The sequence below is a fragment of the Leucoraja erinacea genome, chromosome 29 (assembly GCF_028641065.1).
Source record: "Leucoraja erinacea ecotype New England chromosome 29, Leri_hhj_1, whole genome shotgun sequence".
NCBI lineage: Eukaryota > Metazoa > Chordata > Chondrichthyes > Rajiformes > Rajidae > Leucoraja > Leucoraja erinaceus.
Window position 1 is genome coordinate 20,460,809 of NC_073405.1, and position 26,212 is coordinate 20,487,020.

General features: G+C 39.7%; 1 protein-coding gene across 3 annotated transcripts in view; it reads right to left on the minus strand.

The window, feature by feature from the left end:
- Positions 1 to 5,472: 5,472 nt before the first annotated feature.
- The window catches only part of LOC129711293 (polypyrimidine tract-binding protein 1-like), a 28,421-nt gene continuing 7,681 nt past the window's right edge, over positions 5,473 to 26,212 (minus strand). Inside the window, exons 3-15 of one of the 3 annotated variants that reach the window (XM_055658840.1) lie at positions 24,251 to 24,332; positions 23,960 to 24,135; positions 22,544 to 22,690; positions 20,941 to 21,108; positions 20,125 to 20,235; positions 19,427 to 19,619; positions 18,295 to 18,369; positions 15,501 to 15,646; positions 12,209 to 12,242; positions 11,715 to 11,807; positions 9,511 to 9,727; positions 8,635 to 8,712; positions 5,473 to 8,518 (exon numbers count right to left, since the gene is read on the minus strand). In XM_055658840.1, coding sequence (XP_055514815.1) covers positions 8,386 to 8,518; positions 8,635 to 8,712; positions 9,511 to 9,727; positions 11,715 to 11,807; positions 12,209 to 12,242; positions 15,501 to 15,646; positions 18,295 to 18,369; positions 19,427 to 19,619; positions 20,125 to 20,235; positions 20,941 to 21,108; positions 22,544 to 22,690; positions 23,960 to 24,135; positions 24,251 to 24,332 — 1,653 coding nt within the window. In that variant the 3' untranslated portion in view covers positions 5,473 to 8,385. The remainder of the gene's footprint in view (positions 8,519 to 8,634; positions 8,713 to 9,510; positions 9,728 to 11,714; positions 11,808 to 12,208; positions 12,243 to 15,500; positions 15,647 to 18,294; positions 18,370 to 19,426; positions 19,620 to 20,124; positions 20,236 to 20,940; positions 21,109 to 22,543; positions 22,691 to 23,959; positions 24,136 to 24,250; positions 24,333 to 26,212) is intronic. The other 2 variants (XM_055658842.1, XM_055658841.1) reach the window with 2 other exon arrangements.

Sequence of the window (26,212 nt, forward strand, 5' to 3'; positions counted from 1 at the left end):
AGGGATCAGGGGTATGGAGAGAAGGCAGGTACGGGATACTGAGTTGGATGATCAGCCATGATCATATTGAATGGTGGTGCAGCATCGAAGGGCCGAATGGCCTACTCCTGCAACTATTTTCTATGTATCTATGTAACTACCACCTATGGCAGCTCGTTCCATATAACCACCAGCCTCTGTATGAAAATGTTGCACCTCAGGTTCCTAATAAATATTTCCCCCCACACAAACCTATGTCCTCTGGTTCTCAATACTCTCCTCTGGGTAATAGGCTCTGAGCATTTACCCTATCCATTCCTCTCATGGTCTTGATATAAGATCACCCCTCATCCTCCTGCTCAACCTTCCTTTTGTTCAGGCATTCAAGTTCTGGCAACATCCTTGTAAATCTTCTCTCCATCCTTTTCAGCTTAGCTCAGAACTTTCCCATAACAGGGTGACCAAAGCTGAACACACTACTCCAGATGTGGCCTCACCAGTCCTGAACAGCTGTAACATAGCCTCCCAACTTCTATACAGTACCCTGACTGGTGAAGGCCAATATAACACCTTGACCATCCTACCTACCTGTGATGCCACTTTCAATGAACTATGCACCTGCACTCCTAGAGATCTCCACTGTGTAGGTCCTGCCCTGGTTAGACTTGCCAAAATGCAACACATGCTTATCTGTATTAAACTCAATTATTCCTCAGCCAACCTGAGCAAGATCCTGCTGCAATTTTTGACCACCATTTTCGCTATCCACAATACCACTTTAGTATCATCTCAAACTTACCAATCGTGCCTAGTATGTTCTCATCCAAATCATTGATATAGATGACAAAATAGTAATGGGCCCAGCACTGAACCCTGAGACACACCACTAGTCACAGGCCCCCAGTTCGAAAAACAACCTCTCACTATCACTGTTTGCTTCTTCCCATTAAGCCAATTTTCCATCCAGTTGGCTAACTCTCCTTGGATCTTATGTAATCTAACTTTCCAGAGCAGCCTTCCATACGGATCCTTGTCAAATGCCTTGCTGAAATCAATACATTCTATGTCTACAACTCTGCCGTCACCATTTTGGTTGCATCTTCAAAATCTTCATTATCTGTACATGTCTTTTTCCACAGTAAAAGCAGGAGAAATACTCATTGAGGGTCCACTCAGAGATGATTGCTTTAATCCCTGAGGGGCTCTATTCCCTCTCTGGTTACCTTTTTTCCCTTAATATACTTGCCATATCCTTGGTAGATGAGGTCAATGAGAACCCCAAGAGATTCTCTATTCTCTCCCTAGTTAAGAGCAAATGGATAACGAGGGAGAGAATACATCCCCTTAAGTGTCAGTATGGTCTTCTCTGTGTGGAACCATAGGACATGGGTGAGGTGTAGAATTAATATTTCCCATTTTTATTTACCATGGAGATCACAGAAGCCAGGAAATTCAGCTAATCTCCCAACCTATCGCCAATTCAGGGAAGAGAACAGTGGATGTCCTGAAATATTATGACATTATGAAAGAGGAACAGCTAACAATCTTGAGGAAGATAAATCGCCAAAGCCTGACCAGGTGTATCCAGAGACGTCTTTGGAAGCCGGGGGAGAAATTGCTGGAGCCCAGGTAGATATTTGTACCTTCATTAGCCACGGCTGTGTTACCAGAAGACTGGAGGGTGGCTAATGTTGGGTATTCATTTGAGAAGGACAACAAGGACAAATCAGGGGACTACAGGCCAGTGAGCCGAACGTCAGTGGTGGCAAAGGTACTGGAGGGATTCTGAGGGACAGGATTCATAGTGAAAGGCAAGAGTTGATTAGGGACAGTCAGCATGTGTGTGGCAAGAATGTTGACAAGGGAAGATGTTGGCTTCATGAACCTTAGCAAGGCTATTGACAAGGTTTGGATTTATGTCATCTTTTTGTTTTTGATTTTCAGTCATATCTTAGAAAAAATGCTTGAATAAGTCAGATACTCCACTGGTCACACCCTCAAAGAACTCCAGAAGATGTCAGGCATTTTGTTTTTCAGAAATCTATGTTAAATCTACTCAATCCCATTCAATTTTCCATGGTATTCATTATAGAAGCCAGCATTTTCCATATCACTAACATTAAACCAATAGGTTGCTAGTTCACATTTTCTATTCCTGCCCATTCTTAAATAACGGGGTCATATTTGCTACTCTTCATTCTACAGAAAGAATTCTAGAACCTGTAGAATTCTGGAAGGGTGGCACAGTGGTCGAGTTGCTGGCTTTCAGCGCCAGATGCGAGTTCAATCTTGACTACGGGTGCTGTCTGCATGAAGTTTGTACATAGCCTGTGACCACATGGGTTTTCTTTGGGTGCTCCAATTTCCCCACACACTCCAAAGATGGTAATGTCGGGATGATCACTGGTCAGCATAGACATCGGTAAGATTTGGCTGGACAAATAAGATTTCTCATGGCATCACACCACATAGTTCAAGAATATAAAATACTGGATCTTTTATTTAAGTTGTTACATGACATCACATTCCATGCCAGTTGATAAAGGAAAGCATGCTGTATGCAAGGCCTCTCAGTTCATCAACAATCTCCAATGACCTATGATTCAGGGGCAGCACAGTTGCACAGCTTAGAGGTTTTGCCACATAGCAGAGACCTGGATTCGATCATGACTTCAGGTGTGTGGAGTTTGCAAATTATCCCAGTGACTTCCAGATGCTTCGATTTCTTTCCACATCCCCAAAACATGCAGATTTGCAGGTTAATTGAAACAGCCGCTATTGTGTATGAAGCGGATACAAAAGTGAGGTAATATGGCAGTGTTGGTCACAGGTTCGGCAGGTGACCGAGTGAACAATTTCAGAGCATTTTGCAGATGATACATGCTACCAATTGAATGACCCAAAAATAGGGTCGGAGTCTGAGAGATTATAATGTAGGATATGGCCTGCTTCTGGTTAGTTAGGCTGTGTTTTTAAGTGAAGGGGAGATGCTAAGTTTGTGGGAAAAGTGTAATGCAGCAATAGGAGGTAGGCAGTGAGGGAAGCAGCTAAACACATGGCATGTGCACACTTAAACATCACTAACTGGAAATGGTTGAGATAGAGCTCCTTCTCAGTGCATGGCCCTCATAAATGATTTGCATTCCACATTTATCCCATCCTGAAAAATACCTAACCAATTCATGGCAATGTATTCATAAGTTAAATGGAGTCCCATTGATATTTTAATTAATGGGATTATTACAGAGGCAGTGGAACACGATGGGAGCGGCACGTCATGCAGACTTTCCTTCAGGAAACCCGTGATCAGTGTAGTGCTTTTTCAGATTGCACAAACTCTTCATTTGGAGTTCCCCATTGCCTCGAGTACAGGGGATCCCCAGGTTACAAGTGACCCGGCTTCAGAAGCACGGACTTTACATTAATTTACCAGTTTTTAAAAAAACATTTTTTGAGCTAGTACTGTTCTATAGACATACAGCATAGTAACCGGCCTTTATAGCCAACTCTACCATTCAAACAAAAAAGCCTCAGCTAACCAAATAATACTTGCCCATACTTGATCTACTTCCCTCCAACTATTTCCATATCCATTAATTGTTCCATAGGTTCCTATTACATCTTTCCCCTCACCTTAAACTCTCTAATTCTTGATTCCACAATCCTGGGATAAAGATTGTGCCTATTTATTCCCCTCGTGATTTTTAGACCTACATAAAATTACCCCTCAGCCTCCCGTGCTCCAAGGAATAAACTCCCAACAAGTCCAACCTTTCCCTATAGCTCTGGCTCACGAGTCCTGGCAACCTTCTTATGAATCTTGTTATTCATAAATGAGTGCATACAGCATTCATTCCACTAACTTAATTATGGATGGCGTTAGGGTGATTATTCAATGAAATAATTGTAGCAAATGTATGTTTAGTGGGATATGGGCAGCTATTGCAAAAGTTCATTCTGATAAGGGTTCTCAGGAACAGAACATTTGTGTAACTGAGGGACTGCCTTATGCTGCAAATTCTCAGCTGACAATAAATACAAAGTTCTGGAGTAGGGACAGACATGACTCTCACAGAATCTATAACAATGATCAAGTATACGGAAATACTTAAATAAATTAGAGTATGCTGGAAATAGCATCCGTAAAACAACTTTTTTTTTGCACTTCCCAATCCCGATGAAGGGTGTAAGATCCCAAAGCTAACTGTTCATCTTTCCACAAATGCTGATTGCAACATTGTTTTTAAATGCTGTGTGGAATGTTTTAAAATGTCACATGATTTGGATTGTAACTAACAATATTGGCAGCAGGTTCAATAGTGAAATACAGAGGAGTGGGACCAACTGGATGCCTTCCCAAGAAGGTATGGGCAGTAGATTAATGAATGGGTGATGAATTAAGTGGACAGTAAACCGAGGACACACAGAATGCCCTCAATCCTTTTACTCCTTTTCTGTCATTTACAACGGGCTCAGAACCAACCCTGCTTAAGAATTGCTTAGGATAGCAGATCCAACGACAAAGGAATGCACAAGAAAATGATGAGCACGTGCAAAAAAAAGTTAGAACTTCTAACATCAATTATATAGTTGATATGTAGAAATAAGGGATTGTATGGATTACAAAGTGCTGGGGTAACTCAGCATCCCTGGAGAACATAGATAAGTGACATTTAGTGTCAGGTCCCATCTTCAGACAGTTTGGCAGCTGGACTATTGGATGCCATTCCAAGTAACATTCCAATATTTTTCCTTCTTTCAACGTTACACTAAGACATTAAATTTCTCAGCATACCCAATGAGTGGGGTGGGGAGTGCAGGAACCAGGGCCGTTGCAATCGAAGGACAAAGATCTACATCTGCTTAGGTGGGCTAAGCAAGCTCCCATTGCTACCCAGAAATGAATTTCATAACAATGCACACATTCCAGTTGAGACATGCAAGTTCCAGGTGCAAAATGTTACAACCCATCTGTTCCTCCCGTGGATATTCTGTGAATTTGGCCGAATCACAGCCAGATGCCAACCTGCAATTGACCAGAACTATTCCACACTGAACTGGCCAGCGAGGTATGTATGTGTAGGACATGGGGCATTCGTGCAGAGTTATACTGAGGGAGGAAGGGAAAGAAAAGAGAAGTTCTCATTTTAAAGAACACTGCAACTTTAGGACAAGTTGAACTAGAACTAAAATGTAACAGAGAAGCAATCAAGTGAAAACAGAAAACCACTTACAGAGAAACAGCGATGCAATTTTCCACACTGGGGCGGTTAAATTAAGCCCTTAGTAGCTGTGATGAGAGTTACAAACAATAGGTAAGCTGAAACATTTAGATAAAGAAACAGCAACCAGACACAAAAAAGGTCAGAAAAATAAAGAATGAAGCAGTTTATTGAAGTAGTACTACATTGGCCAGAGCTGTTAATGGTAGTAAAAGAAAATTGCATAATCTGAAACGGTGTACACTGGTGAATGCATTCATACAGCTACAAATTCATTAGAAAATTATTTTAATCTTCTTTGCATTACAAACATTTCTTCTCAATAGAAGAGGAATTGTTTTCTGAAAAACCCTTTTACATATGAAACCTGACAGCTGTTTTTTTTTAATCAAAATATACAAGACAATGCTTCCATATAAAAACCGGTTTTGTTCCCCATAGCCTCTCTCGGTAAAAAAAGTTATGAATATTTACACCTTTTTCAAACATTCTTTACAGCTGGAAAGAGGGAATATTTCTTTGAAGAAACCAAGGACAAAAATAATGGTGGTGTATTTTTGTCTCTGAAAGCTGAATACGTTCAGTAAACAGCATATAAACAGGAACAAAGGTTGAATCCACTAAACATACAGCCACCATTCTAGGTGCACAATGCAATATTACAATCATATTTGAGGGCTAGAGGAGGAATTGTAAAATGTGAAGAACTAAGACTTCAGAAGGCACAACAACTTTGGTCCATGAAACCCTGAAAACAAAACGCTAAAAATCCATTAAGGAGTTGACATGCGTCACTGAACAATATTTCTTTAAAATAAGCTATTGCTCATAAACAGTTTAGGCACAAGATGAATGTGGTCATTAATGAACACTCATACAAAGAATTAGTCCAAAGCACAAATGTTCATGTTATGACTCCAGCATTTTGCCCGTATTATGGAATGTTTGGGAAGTGGATTTGAAGTTTTTCTCTTCACTAATTACAAGGAAAAGCAGATGGTTACATTTTGACAACAGGAAAACCATCACTGGTTCACAGGTCATTTGAATCCAAGTGCTAAGAAACCCGTTTTCAGTCGTGGACAGCTTAAGATTATGACCATTTCAATTAAAGCGATAGGACTCTGTACATGCCAAAAGGGCTTGTAAATGCCACAAAACCACTCCCACCAATCTCCTCCCCCCCCCCCATCAAGCAAAGTCCTTAACTATCCAAAAATAAAAATCGCAGCAAAGTGTTGTAGCACTTCAGTGTGATAGCACTGTATAACTAGGCTCATACATCCAACCTGACAGGCATGCAATTTCCAGATCATACAAGCCAGTCTTGTAAAAAGAATATCAAGAGAAGTAAAGGTCTTGCAGACATGTTGATAACTCACTGGGAAACCATTGGTCTGTTTTTAGATGAGCAAATGGAACATCCTCCTAGCTACCCCACATCACCATTCAGCCTTCTACCATTCAGAAGAAAAAAACCCACCTCCCCTTCCCACTTGCTTTACTTTGTTAGTAACCTGAAGGAAATTTCGGGTAACAAATGTTTGATTGTACTCAAAAATATTTACCAAATGAACAACAGCACAGAGCCAAAACCAATGCATGCGAGGCCAACAGCCACCTTGTGCACCAGCTGAAGACTCAAGTACTGTAGTGAGCACTTAGTAATAGGAACCTCTTTGACAATGCTGTACTCATGCATAAGGGAACAATGCAGGATAAAAATGGAATGAAATATTGAGTGGTAAAAAGACAAATTGATAGAACTAATGTAGAGCAAAAATAAAATGAAAGCAATTTACCAAATACAGCAAAAACAAACTGCACACCATGTCAGCTATTCGGCTGATTTCACAAATTAATCAGCAGGTGTCAGAGCACACTGCAGACAACTGACACCACACCAGGTCTACTCACAATGCAGGTGTAAAGAGCAGAAATTTCAGCTCAAAAATGATATAAAAAAAAAAAAATCTAAGATACAAGGTAGAAAATACACATTCTATGGATTAAGATAATAAAACACACCCCAGCTATAAAATACAGATAGATATTGAATATAGAAGGCAACAAGCTTAGGCCATTCAAAATTGGGACTGTTCCTGGTTACCAGACGGACCTTTTTCTTTTTGCAAAGGCAGAGTAATACAATTTCCTCCTGGATGGTCACCATTAACTAAGACTACTGACACAATCAAGTGTGAAGGCTACAACTCGCACCCTTAACATAGGCTTGGAAATGCATATGGAATGAGCAAAAAAAAGCTACCCTTACCCGATTACATTAATATCCATCCAATTACTTGCCCTGTGCCTTTACTCTAGGGTTTCATTCAGTGACATGCAACAGAACACATAAGATAATTATTTTCTGAAAAGGCCACAACATGTCAGTTGTACTTGCCATGTCTGAACCAAAAAAATCAACCTGCAAATTGAGAAATGCAGCTCATAGTCTGTAGCAACTCTCACATCTACACTGCTTCAATCTGTTAAACATACTCAACATACCAGAGGTTGGATGGATAGGACTGCAAACTAGTAACTTTGGATTCAATGGTTAATTTAAGGCTAATACAGTTCAAACCTACAGCTTCTTCCCACCCACCCCTGTCCTTAGGGCAGTGGCAACATTTGAGTAAACAGGCAGCAAAAATTGCTTTAACTTTAAAGCACATAACCAGAAACAGATGTACAATTTTAAAATGGCCCTTGTTTCATTAAGACATTAAGGCACAGAATAATTATTTAAATGAAAATATGCTTAAATTATCCACACTTCTGTATTATAGTGGTATGGATACCCAAGGGTAATGGGTTGAGGGTGATTACAAAATTCAAAAAGGTTTAGTATACAACCTGAAGTTAGGTTCAGCGGTGGGTAATCCAAGAAAAATATTTGGATTTTGTAAACTTTTGGAAGAATTTCAAATGCCAAACAGCAACATTAGCACAAGCCAATCAATGAAATCTAACTGGGGTTGGCAGCACTGCTACCGAAAAAACAGGATGTCATTGCAGTAAACATGCAAAATATTCTCGAAAATAAAGAATTGTGGTCACTTTTGGGTCATTTTCAGCTGCAGCTGTTTTGAGGTCTAGTGGTATCTCTGAAATAAGAGAATCATTGTGCCATAGGCCAAACGGGACTCCAGGAGATAGCTGGAAGTCCATGTTCAGAACTTCAAATAGTGGACTTGGAGAAGGAGACTCTGAGGTGGTGGTTTTCCCCAAGATCATGATTATGAAGATCAATAAGAGCTTGGATTGCATCTTCCACTGAACTCATCTGGATGAGAGCCATCTTGCGATCCTTCCTACAATTACAAGCAAACAAAATTTCAATAACAGCACAGCCAAAATGCATGACCACACAGAATTGAATAAAAAATGATCACTGGATTTTTTTATTTTTTTTTTAAATGCAACTCACTGGAAGAACTTGAATGCCTTGACCATGCCTGTCGTTGTGGAGAAGAGCATCTTGAGATCCTCTTCAGTAACTGAAGGTCTGGAAAGAAACAGACAATGAGAATCCCGCTGTTAGTCAAAGATAAGAGCAGTCAGTCAACCTGTATTACCAGCCATGCCCAAACACTGTTTCAAACCAGGTGTCCAAAAAGCCCTGCAAAAGTTGGACACCAAAAACTCCAGCAAATAAGCCTCATCAATTGTTAAATGCAGACAGAAATCAAAGTGCAACAGCAATAGCGGCCATACTTTAGGCTTTATTGCCCAAGAAGACATGCACTGCAAACAGTTACTGGGTCTCTTTTCAAAGATGACTTCTCCCGACAATGCATCTGTGAAGGTAATGTCAGCTAACATTTCACAGGTATTACAGCAGGGAAGCTGTTGGTGCACAAGTTGTCATTCCATGTAACACGTTACAAGTTGCAAAGAAAATTGTGAAGGCAAGAGCAGGAATCTCAGACACAAAATCTATGAGGTGTAACAGATTCGCCAACAATAATTGATCATTTAAGATTCAATTATCAGATTCAAAAAAAAATTCAGTTTGTAGGGAGAGGATAGGGGAATGGGCTAGCTGGACTCTTACATAAAACCAGCATGAACAACGTACCAATTTCTCCCATCTGTGATTTTGTAAGGTGCTTGCGAAGAGGAGACTTTGCACTGCTAAGCTGATTCAAGGAACACAACTTAGGAAAAACATTCCGATATCGATTGTTTTCCCTTTAAAACTAATAAAATGCGTGGCAACAGAATATTTCAAATAACTGACCAGACCCAAAGTTTCACCTCCAAACAAAATGCAATACCAAACTTGCAAAACAACCACACTTACGGAATATTGGAGAGATGAAGGGTGGCAGAAGGAGGAAAGATGTTTTGGAAATTCTTTGATCCAGGTTTCTTAAAACGATGCAGTGGTGAGCTGCTGTAGTCCTTGGTCAATCCCTGGTCCTCCTGGCCCTCACGGGGAAGCTGTACTGTCTGGTGCTTGGACATGGTCACACGCATCGCCTTCCCGTGAAGCCTCTGACCATTTAAATGGCTCATAGCTAGGGAAAAGACCAATCAATTGAAGTCAACTTGAGACACAGTTGGCATCAACATATCAGAGTTAGAATGGACCAAACAAAGGGAGAGAAAACAGAATTGCAACGAGGTAGCCTGACATTAGTAGAAACATTGCTGGGGTCTTTGAAGAAAATCAGGAAGAAACAATGAAAATAAACAGGTCATCTTCAGTTTTTAAAAGGGGGTGAGGAGGAAAGAGTGTTCTTGAACAAGCGTGCAGAAAGAAGACACGGACTCCTTTGTCTCCAGCTGAAGTAGTGATTTACAAGACCCAGTGCCTGGGATGTATTGTGCATTTGCCCAAGAAGGTGCATACAAATAGAAAGCCAGTATTACAAAAGGAAATTTAAACAAAACTATAGATGGAAACTTAGCAGGTCATGTTACACCAGGTTGAAGACCAGAGAGATCTGTTCTGTTTCAAGTCTCATGATCTTACTGGCATAGTAGGCACAAGGGACCGGATTACTTCCTACTTTTTTTCCGTCTGGGTAGTTCTGCTACAACAAGATAGTTGCATTCCTAGGAAACCCCGGGTTAAAGATAATTGTGTTATGAAACCAAGTGTCCACCAGGAAAGGTGGTATGGGGCGAGAGTTTCAGACTCAATCACATTCTCCCCCACCCGTTTGCAGGATTTTTTTTTTAAAGTTCCTTTTAATGGTTGCGTTTAGTTTTTATATATTGTAGGGCAAAAATACTAAAACGTCATTTGTACCACTACACAGCTATCAATAGAAGCAATATTGAATCAATTTAAACCATCTCCTGCAGTGAAAGCAGCTGTGTTCTTAAGAGACAATGGTGTCTGAATATTGCAGGGAACAATAATTATAAATTATATTATAACCAAATAGACCAGCATAATGCAAATAGTGTTCTCCTAATTCATCAATTATATTATATCCAATTTGTGTTGTGGAACTATAGGTTTAAAGCAGGACTACTTTGTAGCAGTCTCTTGAAGAGTCTCTTGCTCAAAATAAATGTAGAAGCAAACCAGAGGGAATTGTGGCTTAATAGAAACATAGAACATAGGTGCAGGAGTAGGCCATTCGGCCCTTCGAGATTGCACCGCCATTTGATATGATCATGGCTGATCATCCAACTCAGTATCCCATCCCTGCCTTCTCTCCATACCCCCTGATCCCTTTAGCCACAAGGGCCACATCTAACTCCCTCTTAAATATAGCCAATGAACAGGCCTCAACTACCTTCTGTTGCAGAGAATTCCACAGATTCACCACTCTCTGTGTAAAAAATGATTTCCTCATCTCGGTCCTAAAAGTCTTCCCTCTTATCCTTAAACTGTGACCCCCTAGTTCTGGACTTCCCCAACATCGGGAATAATCTTCCTGCATCTAGCCTGTCCAAACGCTTAAGAATTTTGTAAGTTTCTATAAGATCCCCCCTCAGTCTTCTGAATTCCAACGTGTACAAGCCAAGTCTATCCAGTCTTTCCTCATATGAAAGCCCTGCCATCCCAGGAATCGGTCTGGTGAACCTTCTCTGTACTCCCTCTATGGCAAGAACGTCTTTCCTCAGATTAGGAGACCAAAACTGTACGCAATACTCCAGGTGTTGTCTCACCAAGACCCTGTACAACTGCAGTAGAACCTCCCTGCTCCTATACTCAAATCCTTTTGCTATGAATGCTAACATACCATTAATGCATGCTAATCATGTATTTTATAAACAAGGGGAAAATATAAAATTAGAGCAAAATAGGATTCAGATCTTTGTTGAATAGAAGAGTACAGCACAGCATCAGGCCCTTCAGCCCGCAATGCCTGTACCAAACATGACGCCAAGTTAATCCTGCCTGCATCTGATCCATATCTCTGGATACCCTGCTCTGGTGATTCAATTTTCACCCCAGGAATGGATAGGATAACTATTTAAAATACCTTTTAGCTCAAGGATTAAGTGCTAGAACTTCCTTGGAGACCAATTTGATTGGAGACTTACCCAGTTGTGCTTGAGTACAGTCAAACATTTGAACCAAGGCATTTTCTTTCTTGTTGAAGAGTATCTTCACACGTTGCACATCACCATACACTCCTTAACCAAAGACAAGGCAAGTTAGCACTGCCATTCATTTTTTCCATTAATTGAGATCCAACACATTCAACCAAAACGTCAAATCATTTATTTTCTCCCAGTTATCAAAATTCAGACTTGTATTGCTATGAAAACTGTAGCACTCAGAAGAATGAAATTTAGTGTCAAACTAATTTATTAATGCCACAGAAATTTGAGTTCATCTACAAGTTATGATTACAAAGGCATGCAAAGCACCCAAACATGCATTACTGAGCATTGTATGCAAATCAAAGAATCAAACCATCAAAATTATAGCTCAATTGAAATTATGCATTGAAATAGCAAACTGCAATCTTCAAATATAAAGGTTTTAAACAAGAAATAATAAAACAGATAATAAAGTGCTAACAATAACATACCGAAAAGAATAAAGAGGCATTGGGGCGTAACTCTCTTTAGAAGGACAGCAGAGCAAGGCAGCGGAAGACAGGAAGAGGAAAGGAATCGAAGGAGAACGAAGATGGAACGAATCATCCACAACGAAGGGTGGTTCCCACAGAATGGTGAATTGGTTCATGGTTCAAGATGGTTAATTGAGGGGCAGGTTGGTCCGAAGAGTATTGTTGAAGCACAGGAAGCATGGGGACCGTGCAGTCAGTTCACAAAGGAATCCGTAACAGGGGTGGGGAGGGAGAAAGGGAGGGAGAATGGGATGGGGAAGGGAAGGAAAGAAAAAAAGTAGCATAAAACAGGTCAGTACACATGAGAAATTTAGTGTTCCATCTGGTTGATCAATGAATTATTTTTCATTATTTTATAAAATTAAAAGCTGTATCACTTCACCTAAGAAAAACGCATGCTAAAGGAAAAAAAACTAAATAAGATTAAATAGACTATTTTATTCCTCAAATGCAGTAGTTGTAAAATGATAACATTTACAGCTATAGGGTATTGAACCTCTACCATATTTATAACTGAGCAGCAGAATTTCTAGGTCATGGTACTGCTGTCTTACCAACAAAACACTGCATTCAGTTGAAAGGCAGTTTTGTATTGTACGGTATCAATTTTACAGATGTTATGATCCATTATTCTTACATGACCCAACATACACCATTTCTGGGGTCAAATTTAAACAAGACCCATTAAAATAGTTCATCCGATCTATTAATGCCCCCTACTTTTTAATACCCCTAAAATTAGGAGCATTCCCATTATGCTTCCCCAAGCATAGTAAACATTTGCAGAACTTTGAAATTACTTTAAAGACTCTTTGCATGTTGCCAAGTGACTCGAGTACAAAAACCCACAGGTACTTTCAAGTGTATTCAAATTAGTCGGTCCTCTTTAAACATAGGTTAGAGGTAAATTTATTGGGAGAGCTGTAATTCAATGTAAATATCATGGACAGTCTGTTGATCCCGCACTAAAGTGAAAAGATAGCCACTGACTGGATTTGTTTTCAAAGAGCCTGTATTGGCCTCAGTGGGTCAAATGGCTGGTTCCTCAGTGGTACAGATTCTGATTACATACTTGTAGAAGCTGCCAGCATCAACAGAACCAAACAACATAGAATTTTTTGAACCGTCCCAATAATTTAGGATTAACCATTTACTATTATCCATAAACTCCAAGAAAAAGCAAGCGAAGTTGCTCTGATGTATTAAATGAACTCAAATTACCAAGCCATTCCCAGGCTGAAGAACAAGCCCCAAAGCTCAGCACCAAAACTAATTTGTTGCATTTTAGAAAAAGGCAATTTATACCCACTTAGTCTCAAATGAACGAGGTGAGGCTTAATGCAAAAAGTGTAGGCTGGCTAAAGGACAGCTCAGGGCAATCCAACAGCCTCGAACATCTGCTGTCAGAAACCGAGTCCAGAAAACAAAGACTTTGCAAAATAGAAATGAAAACTTCAAGCTGGTTAGTGGATGGGATAGACATGCAAGATTAAGGACAAAGGAACAGGAGAGCATTCGAGACTGAACAATATTTACCCAAAAGTAATTATCGGTTGGGGGCAGTGGAAGATAAATTTAATCCCAAACAGTGCACGGTTTTGGGGAGGACTAACTAGGCTCGGATATTTCTAATGAATGGCAGCATCACAGTAACTATTGATGTACGTGATCAAGTAACCCTAAAGCAACAGCACAGGAAGACAAAGAGAAGCAAGCATATTGGACACCCAATTTAGTTAGCAGCAATGCAGAATACAAGAGAGGGGGAATTGTATACCAATACTGAACATGGTTAGACCGAGTTGGTGTACCATATGCAGTTCTGGTTGCTGCACTATAGGATGGACAAAATTGCATTGGAGACAATGCAGAAAATTCACTAAGATAACAAAAAGAAAATCATCATTATTGGTCAACAGTGATGGCACTTGTTAAGAACAAAATCCATACAGACCAAATCTTCATGATGAATGCCAGCAGTTCTGATTGAAACTTGGATCGAACAAGGATAGAAGTCAGAAACCTCTGCTAACTCTGATATTAGTCTACACATGCCACCCATTCAGAGCACCAAATGTCCATTGAATTTAGATAGGAATCAGCTCCTGGAATCAGTACGTAGCAATACAGATTCCCCCCATCATTTAAATTAATGCCGCAGTTTTCTAAGAATTAAAAAGTAAAATTTAACACCATTGATTTTTAAAACTACTATTTTTGAATGTCAGCTATTCAATCTTAGATAGCTATCAAGTCTGGGCAAGGGGCTTAACTCTGATGATGGGCTTAGCAATAAACAGCTTGCTGTTCAATGAAAGGTCCGAGACACTTTCTATCCGAAAATTTAGCAAATGGAAAACAATTGCAGACAGAAGGGCACTCCATAGTCTGTTTTATTTTACTAGCATATAATGTAAATGCTCATGTATAGTACGATCTCAGCACAACATCAGTACCAGATCAGAGGAAGTCCTTATTCACTAAATGTGGGGGTGCCCAGGAAGCACTAGACAGAAACAAACAAGTTAAATTGGTGGAAAGTTACATTAAGACAAAACGTGCAGAGATTAGATTCAACTTTGTTCATTTAAAAAATACACAAAGAACTCAAACCATAGCTTTGTTTTAGTCTGTTACATTCCTATAGCTTCTTCTGAAATCAAAAACACTGAAAGTTAGATTACATCATGCAAAGTCACTCCAGAATGCCTAGCTGAGGACCAGCCATCTTACATGGGAGATCATGACAAGACTCCAGGACCACATTACAGTAACGAGTTGGGAGATTAACCACGTTTCCCAACTGGACAAGAGGGGGCAATTGTTCCTGCAAACCAAAAAAACAATGGAAGCTAAAGATGCCCTGTGCAAGTCTACAAATCATTGAAAAAGCTAAACAAACATTTCTACTGAAAAGCAAATTAGCAATGGGTCCGATGAGGCAATGCATTTGGACAGAGTGGAAGGAGAAAGGGACAGAGGTGGTGACTACACAAAGCACATTTCCTTACAAAAATCCATATGGAGATTAAATTGAAGGTAAAACTGAGCACGAGGGCAAATTTGGGCAAAACGATAAACAATGAGGAAGGTCTCAACAATTTAATTTAAAAGAGAGCTAAAGTTACACACATCTTTGAAAACTTTCAATTCTTTGTCATAATCTAGAGAACAAGGTCTAGTTTCACCAAGTTAAAAAATCTAAGACAGTTTAATGTAAGCAGGCAAAAATAGTTCACATGGCACTAACCTCAGGATTCAGGTTGCTGACCAGCAGGACAGCATTGGCTGCAGAGGCGAAGCCTGGAATCCCCATGCGACTTGCTGCTGCTGCTGCAGCTGCTGACTGCATGCCAAGTGGAGCCAGGGCTCCATGGACCCCTGGGACAGAGAAACCTATTAAACGAGAAACTTGTTATTGCATAAAATGTACTTAAAATTGATTACGCTTCAGTTACATGCACAACCGAGACCACCAAAACCCATGTAATGCAATGCCAGAAAATACACTGCACAAACTCGTTTGACCATGCAATCCTGCCTGCTGCAAAAGGAAACAGAGAAGTAAAACCTTGTCACACAAACCTTGTCATGCAAAGAGATGATTTGCCAGGTCCTAGATATGAAAATGAGGTAAAGAAGACACCCAAAAGGACAGAAGATAACACCACTCACTGCATCCAGTTATCCCACACCTTGCTTTAAATGCCATGCCAACCTGGAACCCAAACAGCGATCCACAATTTTCTCCTCATTCAAACTAACTTTTCTAATTAGTCCAAAATTAAGCTGTTGAAAATACCAAAGAATAAAAATGTTTCCAAGTACAGAGTACCATAGAAAAAGGAGGTAATAAGAAAGTCACAGCATATAATGATTGGAGAAAATGTAGATGTTTGCACAAGTAACTTCAAATTATTGGAATAAAGAAATCAAGGCTATTACATTTCTTCTTTTAAAAAAAAGATGTAAAGTGAATAATATACAAAAAGGCCAGTGCAAATTTAAATATGAACATGTATTTTGTAGGCCAGATTTAGCTCCTCATATCATCCAACGTGGGTGGATTGCAAGGCCAATGGGAGTGTGGTAACACTCCACCACTGGAGCTTTACTTTTTTGGATACAAGGTTTTTAGGGGGATGAAGGACAAAGAGGAAGAGACTTATTTGGTAACAGAAATAAAAACCACAATCGCAGCATGACAGGCCAGGACAATCAAAATCAGTTCAAGAGAAAGGAACATGTGGTATTATTGCAATGAACCCACAAAGAACAAATAAGAGGGAGGTTTAATAGGAGGGGAATACTTCCAGCATTGAGTGACAGTAGCATGTACTCCAGGTACTCACTTGCCCAAGTGCTAGAAAAACCAGGCATGAGACAGGGGTAAAACTGAAAAAAGAGGAAAAGAGATGGGGCTCCACCCTGGTACGGTTCCAAACTTTTGATAATTGTATCTTGAAATTACACAATTTTCTTGCCTGTTTATCCTTAATTTACACTGTATTTTTATTATTGCACCTTAAAATAACATTTTACTTGCTGGTTACCTATTAATTTGCACAGAAAATTTGTGATAATCATACCTTCAAATGACACCAACTGCTTGCTTGTTTACCCTCGTTATATTGAAAATATTTTATATTACACCTACACGTAGCATACCTGTTCCTTGCTTGTTTACTCTAATTAGAGAGAAGTATCCTTTACACAGGGATTTTTAAAATAATTATACCTTGAAATGGCACAATTTCCTTTCCGGTTTTCCCCTTAATTTATACTGCCATTTTTTTTTAATTATACCATACAATAACACATTTTACCTGGTTGAATCAGGTAAAAAAGAACATTGTGGTGTCTATGACATAAAGATTCTTGAACGCATTTCTGTTACAAATGTACATAAGTAACTCTGTGTCCCCACCCCAACCCCGGTACGGTAGGCCTAGGGGACAGGAAAACCGCTGTTCTACATGTGCAGAGCTGAGCGGTAGCCGTAGAGATGCGCATGCAAAGACGGTTGGCCAGCATCCGCGTACACGCTTTCGGCTACAATCTATTCTGTGGATTTCCACGCACTCAACCATCGGTGCAGTGGCGAAAGACCTTTATAGCGGAGATTTTTTTTTTTTTGCCACATTTCAAAATCCGCAGAAAAATCTCATGCCTGCAACATTACTGTAGATATTTGATGGACAGCATAAAAATGCAGAGCGCAGCATTCATAAAGAGTACGCATGAGAACTTTACTCAATTTGCAGCATGCCTAGAAAATAGGGGGGGGCAACAAGGAAAATAATCCTTCCTCTCCCCCGCTCGCCTCAAGCCTACTGTCTCCGCCTCTTCCTTTCATTGCCTATTCCTTCTCTCCATAGATGCTGCCTCGCCCGCTGAGTTCCTCCAGCATTTTTGTCTAACGTATAATAATTCTGGAAGTAGTTTCAGGGAATGCAACTGGGTAAAAGGAAGATGAGCCATTGCTGATCACAGTTAGACTGTTCTTTTCCACAAATATATAAAAGATTTTTCACCAAAAAAAAAAATCAAGAATAAAAGTAATAAAGATACTTTTTAAGTGGGGTAAAGATTATTTTTAAACCAGAACAAGCTGCTATTTAAAGGAGAAATGGAAAATGAATCGAGTGTAAGAAAAAGTACGGAGTAAAACCAAAAAGCGTGTTAAAGAGAATAATTATGCTGGGGTAAGGAAACAAACCTGGGGCTTAATTATGGAATAAAAAGGGATTCTCGATGAATGCGTCTGAAAATATAAAGATGTGTGGTGTGCAAGAGGGCCAAGAAGTTTGTCATAGCAAATTAAATCTAAATAGAATGCGAAGAATACTGTATTTATCAAATAATTCTAGAATTAAAATATGGGAAGATCGAAATTGAAATAGCAGACATTGAAGAGCAGAGGAGATCCATAAAGAGTGGAATTGGCCACTCCTAGTTTTGTTCCAAGCCTTCCTGGTCATTCAGATCCAAATAAAAAAGTTGGCATGCAGTAAGCTTGGAGATAAAATTCCCACACAACTCACCGGCTTGCTGGAAGGCAATACCAGGAGGAAAACCAGTTCCACCTCCATAAGGCGAGGAGATGATACCTGGTGCACCTGGTAAGAAAGCAGGCCTGCATAAGCACTCTGAGACACAAATTACTTTTCACAAACCAACCCTTTCTTTTAACTCCTGTTTAACATGCTTCAAGAATACTAAGGGATTCTATCAAATAATTTTAGTTGAAAGCTGCTTATTTTCCAGAGCCCGTGTGAAAAGTCAAGTATTCCTACACACAACTGCACAATTAACATGAGAGTTCCAATGAGGGGGTCTATCGAGAGTTTAAATACAAGAAAAATTAAACTCATCAGAATTCTGCAGCTTGGTCCTGTACCCAAATTACAATTTCGTTATATTTTAATGAAAAACAGCCACACCTAAAATCCACATGCCTTTAACAACATTTTAGCATATGACTGCACTAAAATTTAATATACAATGCAAATTATAAACTAGGAAAACATGCACCTGTAAAAATGAAATAAACTAGTAAAACATTAGTAATGATTTCATGACAGAACTTGAGACAACAACCATATATTTTAGCACCCATGAAGCTAGATTATGCCCTACAGATGCACAATATCAGGCAGTTAAATCCCTTCTAACCTCAAGTCATCATGTGCTCACAACAGCCAACTGCAAAGTAAAACTTTGCCAATCTCAGAAAGGTAGCTCAATGTCAGATCGTGAAGAATTTCCCGCTAATTGATTAGTTACAAATGTTACCAAAAACCACTTGATGTTCAACTCTAGGGAAAGCTATTATAAATAGTTCAACAGGATCCACATTTATCAGCAAGTTCTCGAGCTTCAAACCACATACTACCATTAAGCAAGCTACTACAATGTCCTTCCTACCAAAATTATAACTGTCGCTCTACCCCACAAAATTCAAAGTAACCACAAAATTACACCTCTCGGATAGAATTTCAAGTGAAGTTGAAGATCAAATTGCTAAAATGCTAAACTATGCTTGCACTACACTCGCCACCAATAAGATTGCATCAAAATTCCCAAGAACCGATTATGGATCATAAGTGTGTAAATGTTACCAAGGAAACCGCGCACACACACATGCGCACACACTTAAAACTCCAGTGTATTTACCTAGTAGGGAGACTTCCTTACCAAAAGCGGCCATGGTTTGGTCTAAGGTTGGCTGGCTGTCACCAGATGGCAAGTCAGGACGCGTGTAGTCTCTGCTTTTGTCATTATTGTACTTAACATTAAGGCTAGTCAGCTTAGAGAAGTCAATGCGCAGAGTGCAGCAGGCATTATAGATGTTCTGTCCATCCAAGGCCTAACAGAAGAGATAGATACACAAGTTATAGATATATTAATTCCTTACACATAATAATTACCTGTATAAATTTAAATCATTCAGAGCAAATTGAAGTGGACCGAGCTTTGTCTGGGTGGGTTACAACACCAAAGACAAAGTTTAAATTTTGGAGTTAGGTGACTAAAGGTAAAACAGTACAGCTGGCTTCATCATTTAGTGCCTTTTCTTTGTGATAGGGTGAAGGGCCTCGACCTGAAACGTCACCCATTCCTTCGCTCCAGAGATGCTGCCTGTTACTCCAAATGTTACTCCAAATAACTAAGTTACTCCAAATAACTCCAGCTTCTTGTGTCTATACATGAAGCATTTCCTTTCTCCCTTCACAGGCACTGTCTAACCAAATGACTATTTCCAGCATTTTCTCACTGGGTACAGTGAATGAATATTCAGAATGATGAAAAATGCACTAATCAGGTTATGAACTTGGTCCCCTTGATCATTAGAATACACTTCTTCAACATACCAGTTTAGCATGTTGTGCACAGGAGCCATCAGCATATTGGAGCAAGGCCTGGAATTGGTTATTCTTTGTGAAAGTAATGATCTTCAACACCGTGCCAAACTTGGAAAAAATCTGCAACCAAGCAAAAGCAGAATAGTGTAAAAAAAAAAATTAATGTACAATTTACACCGACCGATGAGTTACTAAATTACTGTACTGCATGAAAATCAAACATGTCAACGCACAATGAACCACAATGACCTTTTAAACTCACTACGCTTGGCACACAAGGCTCTTACCGATAAACTACAATGCATACAGGAAATCTTAGATCAAATTAATGCTTCTTTAAAATCTCATTACTGATACTCTAAACCATCCATATCAACTATTTATGCTGAATATGAAGCCGATAAATGGAATATGACAGCAGTATCTGCTATCAAATAGGATATCAGATAATGCTTGGAAAAGTGGACACACACTTCAACTATAAATTTATTTTCATTGTAGAAATGCCAGTTTGACAATTTCATTCAACCGTACTCAATTTAAACTTGAAGAACTCAGAACCTCAAGGTGCTTAAGAGCATTCACATCAAATACGTCGAATTTCTTACACAAGTGATAAGGAAGTAGGAGGTTTCCCCTAACATTAATGATTCCGAAAATAAATATTTTTAGATTACGACAGCTCATTTTATACAAATAGCCCAAATTCCACAGCAGCCCCAAATAAATTGGACCACCACACCTTCACCCATAATACCAGTCACTTCTCAGCCCCACCCCCAAGTCATTTCAATGTTCTAGCATTAACTGCCAAATTAGACTCACCTGGTGCAAAACATCAAGAGTAACTGGATAGAAGAGATTTTCCACAATGATTCGAAGAACAGGGCTCTGGCCAGCAAGATTGACTGCAGTATCTGGGACACCTGTTCCAGCAATGGCCATGTTTGCATTCTGCACTGCATTTACTGCCTGAAGAGCTGCTTGTGCTCTCTGAAAAAATAAAATAAAACAGGAAATCTTGAAATAACTGGCTAAGGGGTAGGATAGGGACACACAATCCCGTTTATATCAACAGGTCGATGGGGGAAAAGGGTCAAGAACTTAAAATTCCTGGGCGTGCATATTTCCGAAGATCTTTCTTGGTCCCAGCACACCGATGCAATTATAAAGAAAGCACATCAGCGGCTCTACATCCGGAAGAAGATTATGGAGAGTCGGTATGTACAGTAGAGAGCATGCAGACTGGTCGCATCGTGGCTTGGTTCGGCAACTTGAGCGTCCAGGAGTGGAAAAGGCTGCAAAAGGTTTAAACACTGCCCAGGCCATCACCGGTCTGATCTCCCCAACCATCGAAGGGATCTTTCTCAGTCGCTGCCTCAAAAAGGCTGCCAACATCATCAAGGACTCACACCAGCCTGGCCACACACTCACCTCTCCCCTGCCATCAGGTAGAAGGTACAGGAGCCTGAAATCTGCAACATCCAGGTTCAGGAACAGCTTCTTCCCCAAAGCCATCAGGCTATTAAACACAACATCAAACAAACTCTGAACTTTATTGCACTTTATCGGTTTATTTATGTGTATATATGTGGTCTATGGTATATAGACACACTGAACTGTTCTGTATTTATGCCTACAATATTCTGTTGTGCTGCAGCAAACAAGAATTTCATTGTCATATCTGGGACACATGACAATAAAACTCTCTTGACTTGACTATCTCACGTTAAATCTCAATTATACAATCACGATTGTACAATACAGAAATTGATTCTGTGTGCCCCCACAGTCAATCTGTTGCCCATCTACACCCATCTGCTTGCAATAGGATTACATCCTTTCACGTCGTATCTGTTTGCACTAAATAAAGTCCTCTTAAATGTATTAATTCTACCCGATTCCACCATGTCCTCTGGCAGTGGCTTCCACGTATTTATATCTGTGTAAAAATAAACTTACTACAAAGATTGCTTTAAATCCTCATTACAACATTACACAAGATAGATGCTCAAGGTCAGAATTCATGTATTGGTCCCATTTCCTCTGAATAAGACGCTTAAAACCAGAGAAAAGGTTTAAGGTGAGCAAGATGGTTAGAGGGAAACCAAGGAAAACTTGGTTTCAACTCAAAATGTTTATACTCTGGATGCACAGAGAAGGTCATGGCGACAGGCACTACATTTAAAAATTGTCTGGACAAACACTCAAATCATCAAGACAAAGATAGCTACAGAATGAATACAAGTAATTTATATTAGTACAAAATGGGTATTTGATGGTTAGCGCAGACTTGATGGACCAAAGGACCAGTTTATTTGTACTGTTGGCCTCAATGAAAGGTGCCAAATGACACCATACCAGTCAACAGATGTAGCCTCTCAAAGCAAGCTGGTTAGTCAAGAAACAGCATTAATGCGGTACTCACAGCCTGATTGGGAGAATTGTCAGTTTTCAATTCCTTGTGGTTAGAGTACTGGATGTAGATAGGGTGACTCCTCAGGTATGGAGTGACAGTGCCATAGTAGCTAACCATTGTGTTGGCAGCTTCTTCAGTATTCATTTCAATGAAAGCCTATAAACGCAAACATAAATCAACTGAAATTCAAAAAAGCAATTTCTTAAGTATGGTTTACAGAATTAAATTGGAAGCTACTCTGCAGATAAAGAAATAAGCACCGACTAAACTGGATAAAACAAGACTGCCATGCTTTTATCCGCCATAATGGAATTCAACTCATACATACCTAAAGTAGCTTTTACTATCCTCCTTTATATTTTTGGCTAGCTTACCTTCACACCTCATCTTTTCTCCCCGTATTGCCTTTTTAGTTATCTTCTGTTGCTCTTTAAACGTTATCCAATCCTCTGGCTTCCGACTCATCTTTGCTATGTTCTTCTTCTCCTTTATTGTTATACTGTCCCTGATTTCCCTTGTCAGCCACGGTCGCCTCTCACTCCCCATTGAATCTTTCTTGAATAAGCTGATCCTGCACCTTCTGTATTATTCCCAGAAATACCTGCTATTGTTGGCCCACTGTCATCCCTGCTAGGGTATCTTTCCAGTCAACTTTGGCCAGTTCCTCCCTCATACTGTAATACTGACACCTCCGATTTACCCTTCTCCCTCTCAAATTATCGTTTAAAACTTATCACATTACGGTCACTACCTCCAAATGGCTTAACAGCAAGTTCCCTTATCAAATTTGATTCATTACACAACACTAAATCCAGAATTGCTTTCTCCCTGGTAGGCTCCAGTACAAGCTGTTCTAAGAATCCAACACGGAGGTACTCCACAAATTCCCTTTCTTGGGGTCCAGTACCAACCTGATTTTCCCCAGTCTACCTGCATGTTGAAATCTCCCATAACAACCGTAGCATCATTACCTTTCCGACATGCCAATTTTAACTCTCAATTCAACTTGCACCCTATATCAAGGCTACTGGGGGCCTGTAGATGTCCCATTAGGGTATTTTTGCCCTTAGTTCTACCCATACTGACTCCACATCACCTCTTGCAAGGGACTAAATTTCATTCCTCACCAAGAGAGCTACCCCACCCCCTCTGCCAACCTGTCTGTCTTTTCGATAGGATGTATACCCTTGAATATAGGTCAATGAGTCAATTGTGGCCATATGGTTACTACTAGTGAGACATTTAGCAAAGATGTCTACTTTGTAGTGAACACTGCAACAGCTGGTTTTCTAGCATTTAGCTCGCTCACATCTGCATTAATAAAGATGGGGGGAAAATACTCAACACTGGGTAGTCCAGATTAGAATTACAATAGGCAAAGGATATTAATCCTTTGTTTTGGGAAATAAGACCAAATCCACACACCTGATTTTTGCCTTTTAACATGAGAAGATTTGTAACTTTTCCAAAAGGCAGGCCCAGGGAGATGACCTCTGCTTCAGTTATGTCGTTGGGAAGTTTGCGGATGTGGATGACTCTGGAAGGCATTATCCCCGAAATTCTATTCTCTCCTTTGAACTTCTTGCTGTCGTTGCCATTGGCTGAAAAAGTTTAAACACAACGTGATGGCACTAGGGCTCTCCAAGTTACGATTACTAGTCATGTAAAACCAACTATATACCAGGTTAATAGTGCATAAAATGTTGAGATACTTACTGTATTCACCAGGGGGAGAAGAGCTGCTCATGATGTAGGGACCGTTAGTAGCACAAGCAGATAAAAGCTCGTCAGACCCCCGCTGTAGAGAGGAAGAATAAGATTTTTTTTTAAATCTTATCAATAACACAGGGTTTTGTAAACACAGAGTTAACTTTTCAGGTTCAGGGTATTGTCCCAAAATGCATTCACCAATCTTGTGTCTGGACGTCAAATGTTTTCCACAGTATTGTTTCATATAGAAATTGCACATATTAGTGGCTCTTCATTGAGACAGCAACCCTGCTTCAATTAATACTAAAGTGCAGCACTGGACATGCGAAATTAAGATGCCAATCACTACAAGACTGTGTAATGTATGTGCTAAACAGAGTTAAGTGATCCAACAAAAATTTCAGAATCCTGCCATATGTAGCTATAAATAATTACTCCAATGTCTGGATGTCGTTGCGAGACCTGCAAACCCTACAAAGACAGCACGAGAGCTCAGGATCACAGATGTTGTCAATGTGCCACCAATTAATGGAAAGGTCAGTATTTGGTGAATGGACACGAGAACAATATATATCATGGCTGCTGAGCTACGCAAGCACAGCATCTCATAATACTATCAACATTTCAGTGAAAACAGTGATATGGCAACTAGATACTAAAACACTGCCACATAAAAACAACAAAGAATTAAAGCTCTGAATAAACATTTTATTAATTTCTCAAATTGCCCAAACACAAAATATTGCCTTAAGCAATGCCGTACATGGCTTTTAACTGCTTAATTCTTAGGTGAAGCTGGGGGAAGATGCATATCCCAGCTGCCAGCTGAAATATTAGCTCACTTTGAAACATTTGGAATTGTGAACAGAATCAGTGATACTTCCCCATAGAAAAGTGTCAACAAAAGGAGTAGACTTAGCCATTGTGAAATGAGAACCAGATGTGCAGAGGGGTTCCAGATGAAGCTGGGTTGGGGCAAGTTTGGTTTTCTAGCCCCATAGCTGCAAGCCTACAACAACCCACCTTCTGATGCCCCTTTTACACTTCAAACTTTAACCGGCGGGGCAGAACGTTATCCTATAAACTTGAAAAAGATAGAAGAATAACATCAGAAAAAATACCTGCAAAATCCTAACTAGATGGCCAAGTGTTAAGTTTACCTTTATGCAAAAACAAGATTAAACCAGGTGCCCATTTCAAATCCATCTCACGAATGGAGTATAGCAACACTATTTCAATGCGGCAGTTTCAATAACTGGGATTTGGTAATAGACAGTGACAAATGGGTTGACCTGCAATTAAGGCATCAAAACATTTCTCTTGCCATAACAGCATTGTATTCACTGTCCTGAACATGTAATGACATGCAATAAAAATATTACTTCATAGGATGCAGAAGGGAGGGGTAGGATCCCATGAGAAACAAACCCCAAATTGTTAAGAATTTTAATTTGTCATCAATAATTTATCCACACTTTGTTGCAGAAACCGAGAAAAGATAGTAATAATTTCTGGTGGAAGGTCACGATAACACCACAGCTCCCACTACACAAATAAGGTTGTTACAAACCACAACTCCAAAAGCCCAAAATATAACTGCATACAAATTCCATTCCCCCCCCCCCCAAGGCACAGAGGAAAATTTGATTAAAATCTCAACCAATCACAAAAAAGCACAAACAAGCAACAGGAAGATAAATCTTATGCTTCAGAAGTACAATACTAAAAGCTGCCTTACAGAACATTGTTCTCTTGGATAGCTGGATACCACATATAAAGAGTGCACGAAAGTTGTCGTGGCAACAGAATGTTTACCAAAACATCAACTAAAAAAAAATCTTGCTTCCAATTACAGAAACAGCCATTCAGCAAAATTAATCTCACTATAAATAAGGATCTCCACCCTAAACCAACATGAATACGCCCCAGTTAAAATATAATTGCTCATATTGGACAGGCATGCAAGCT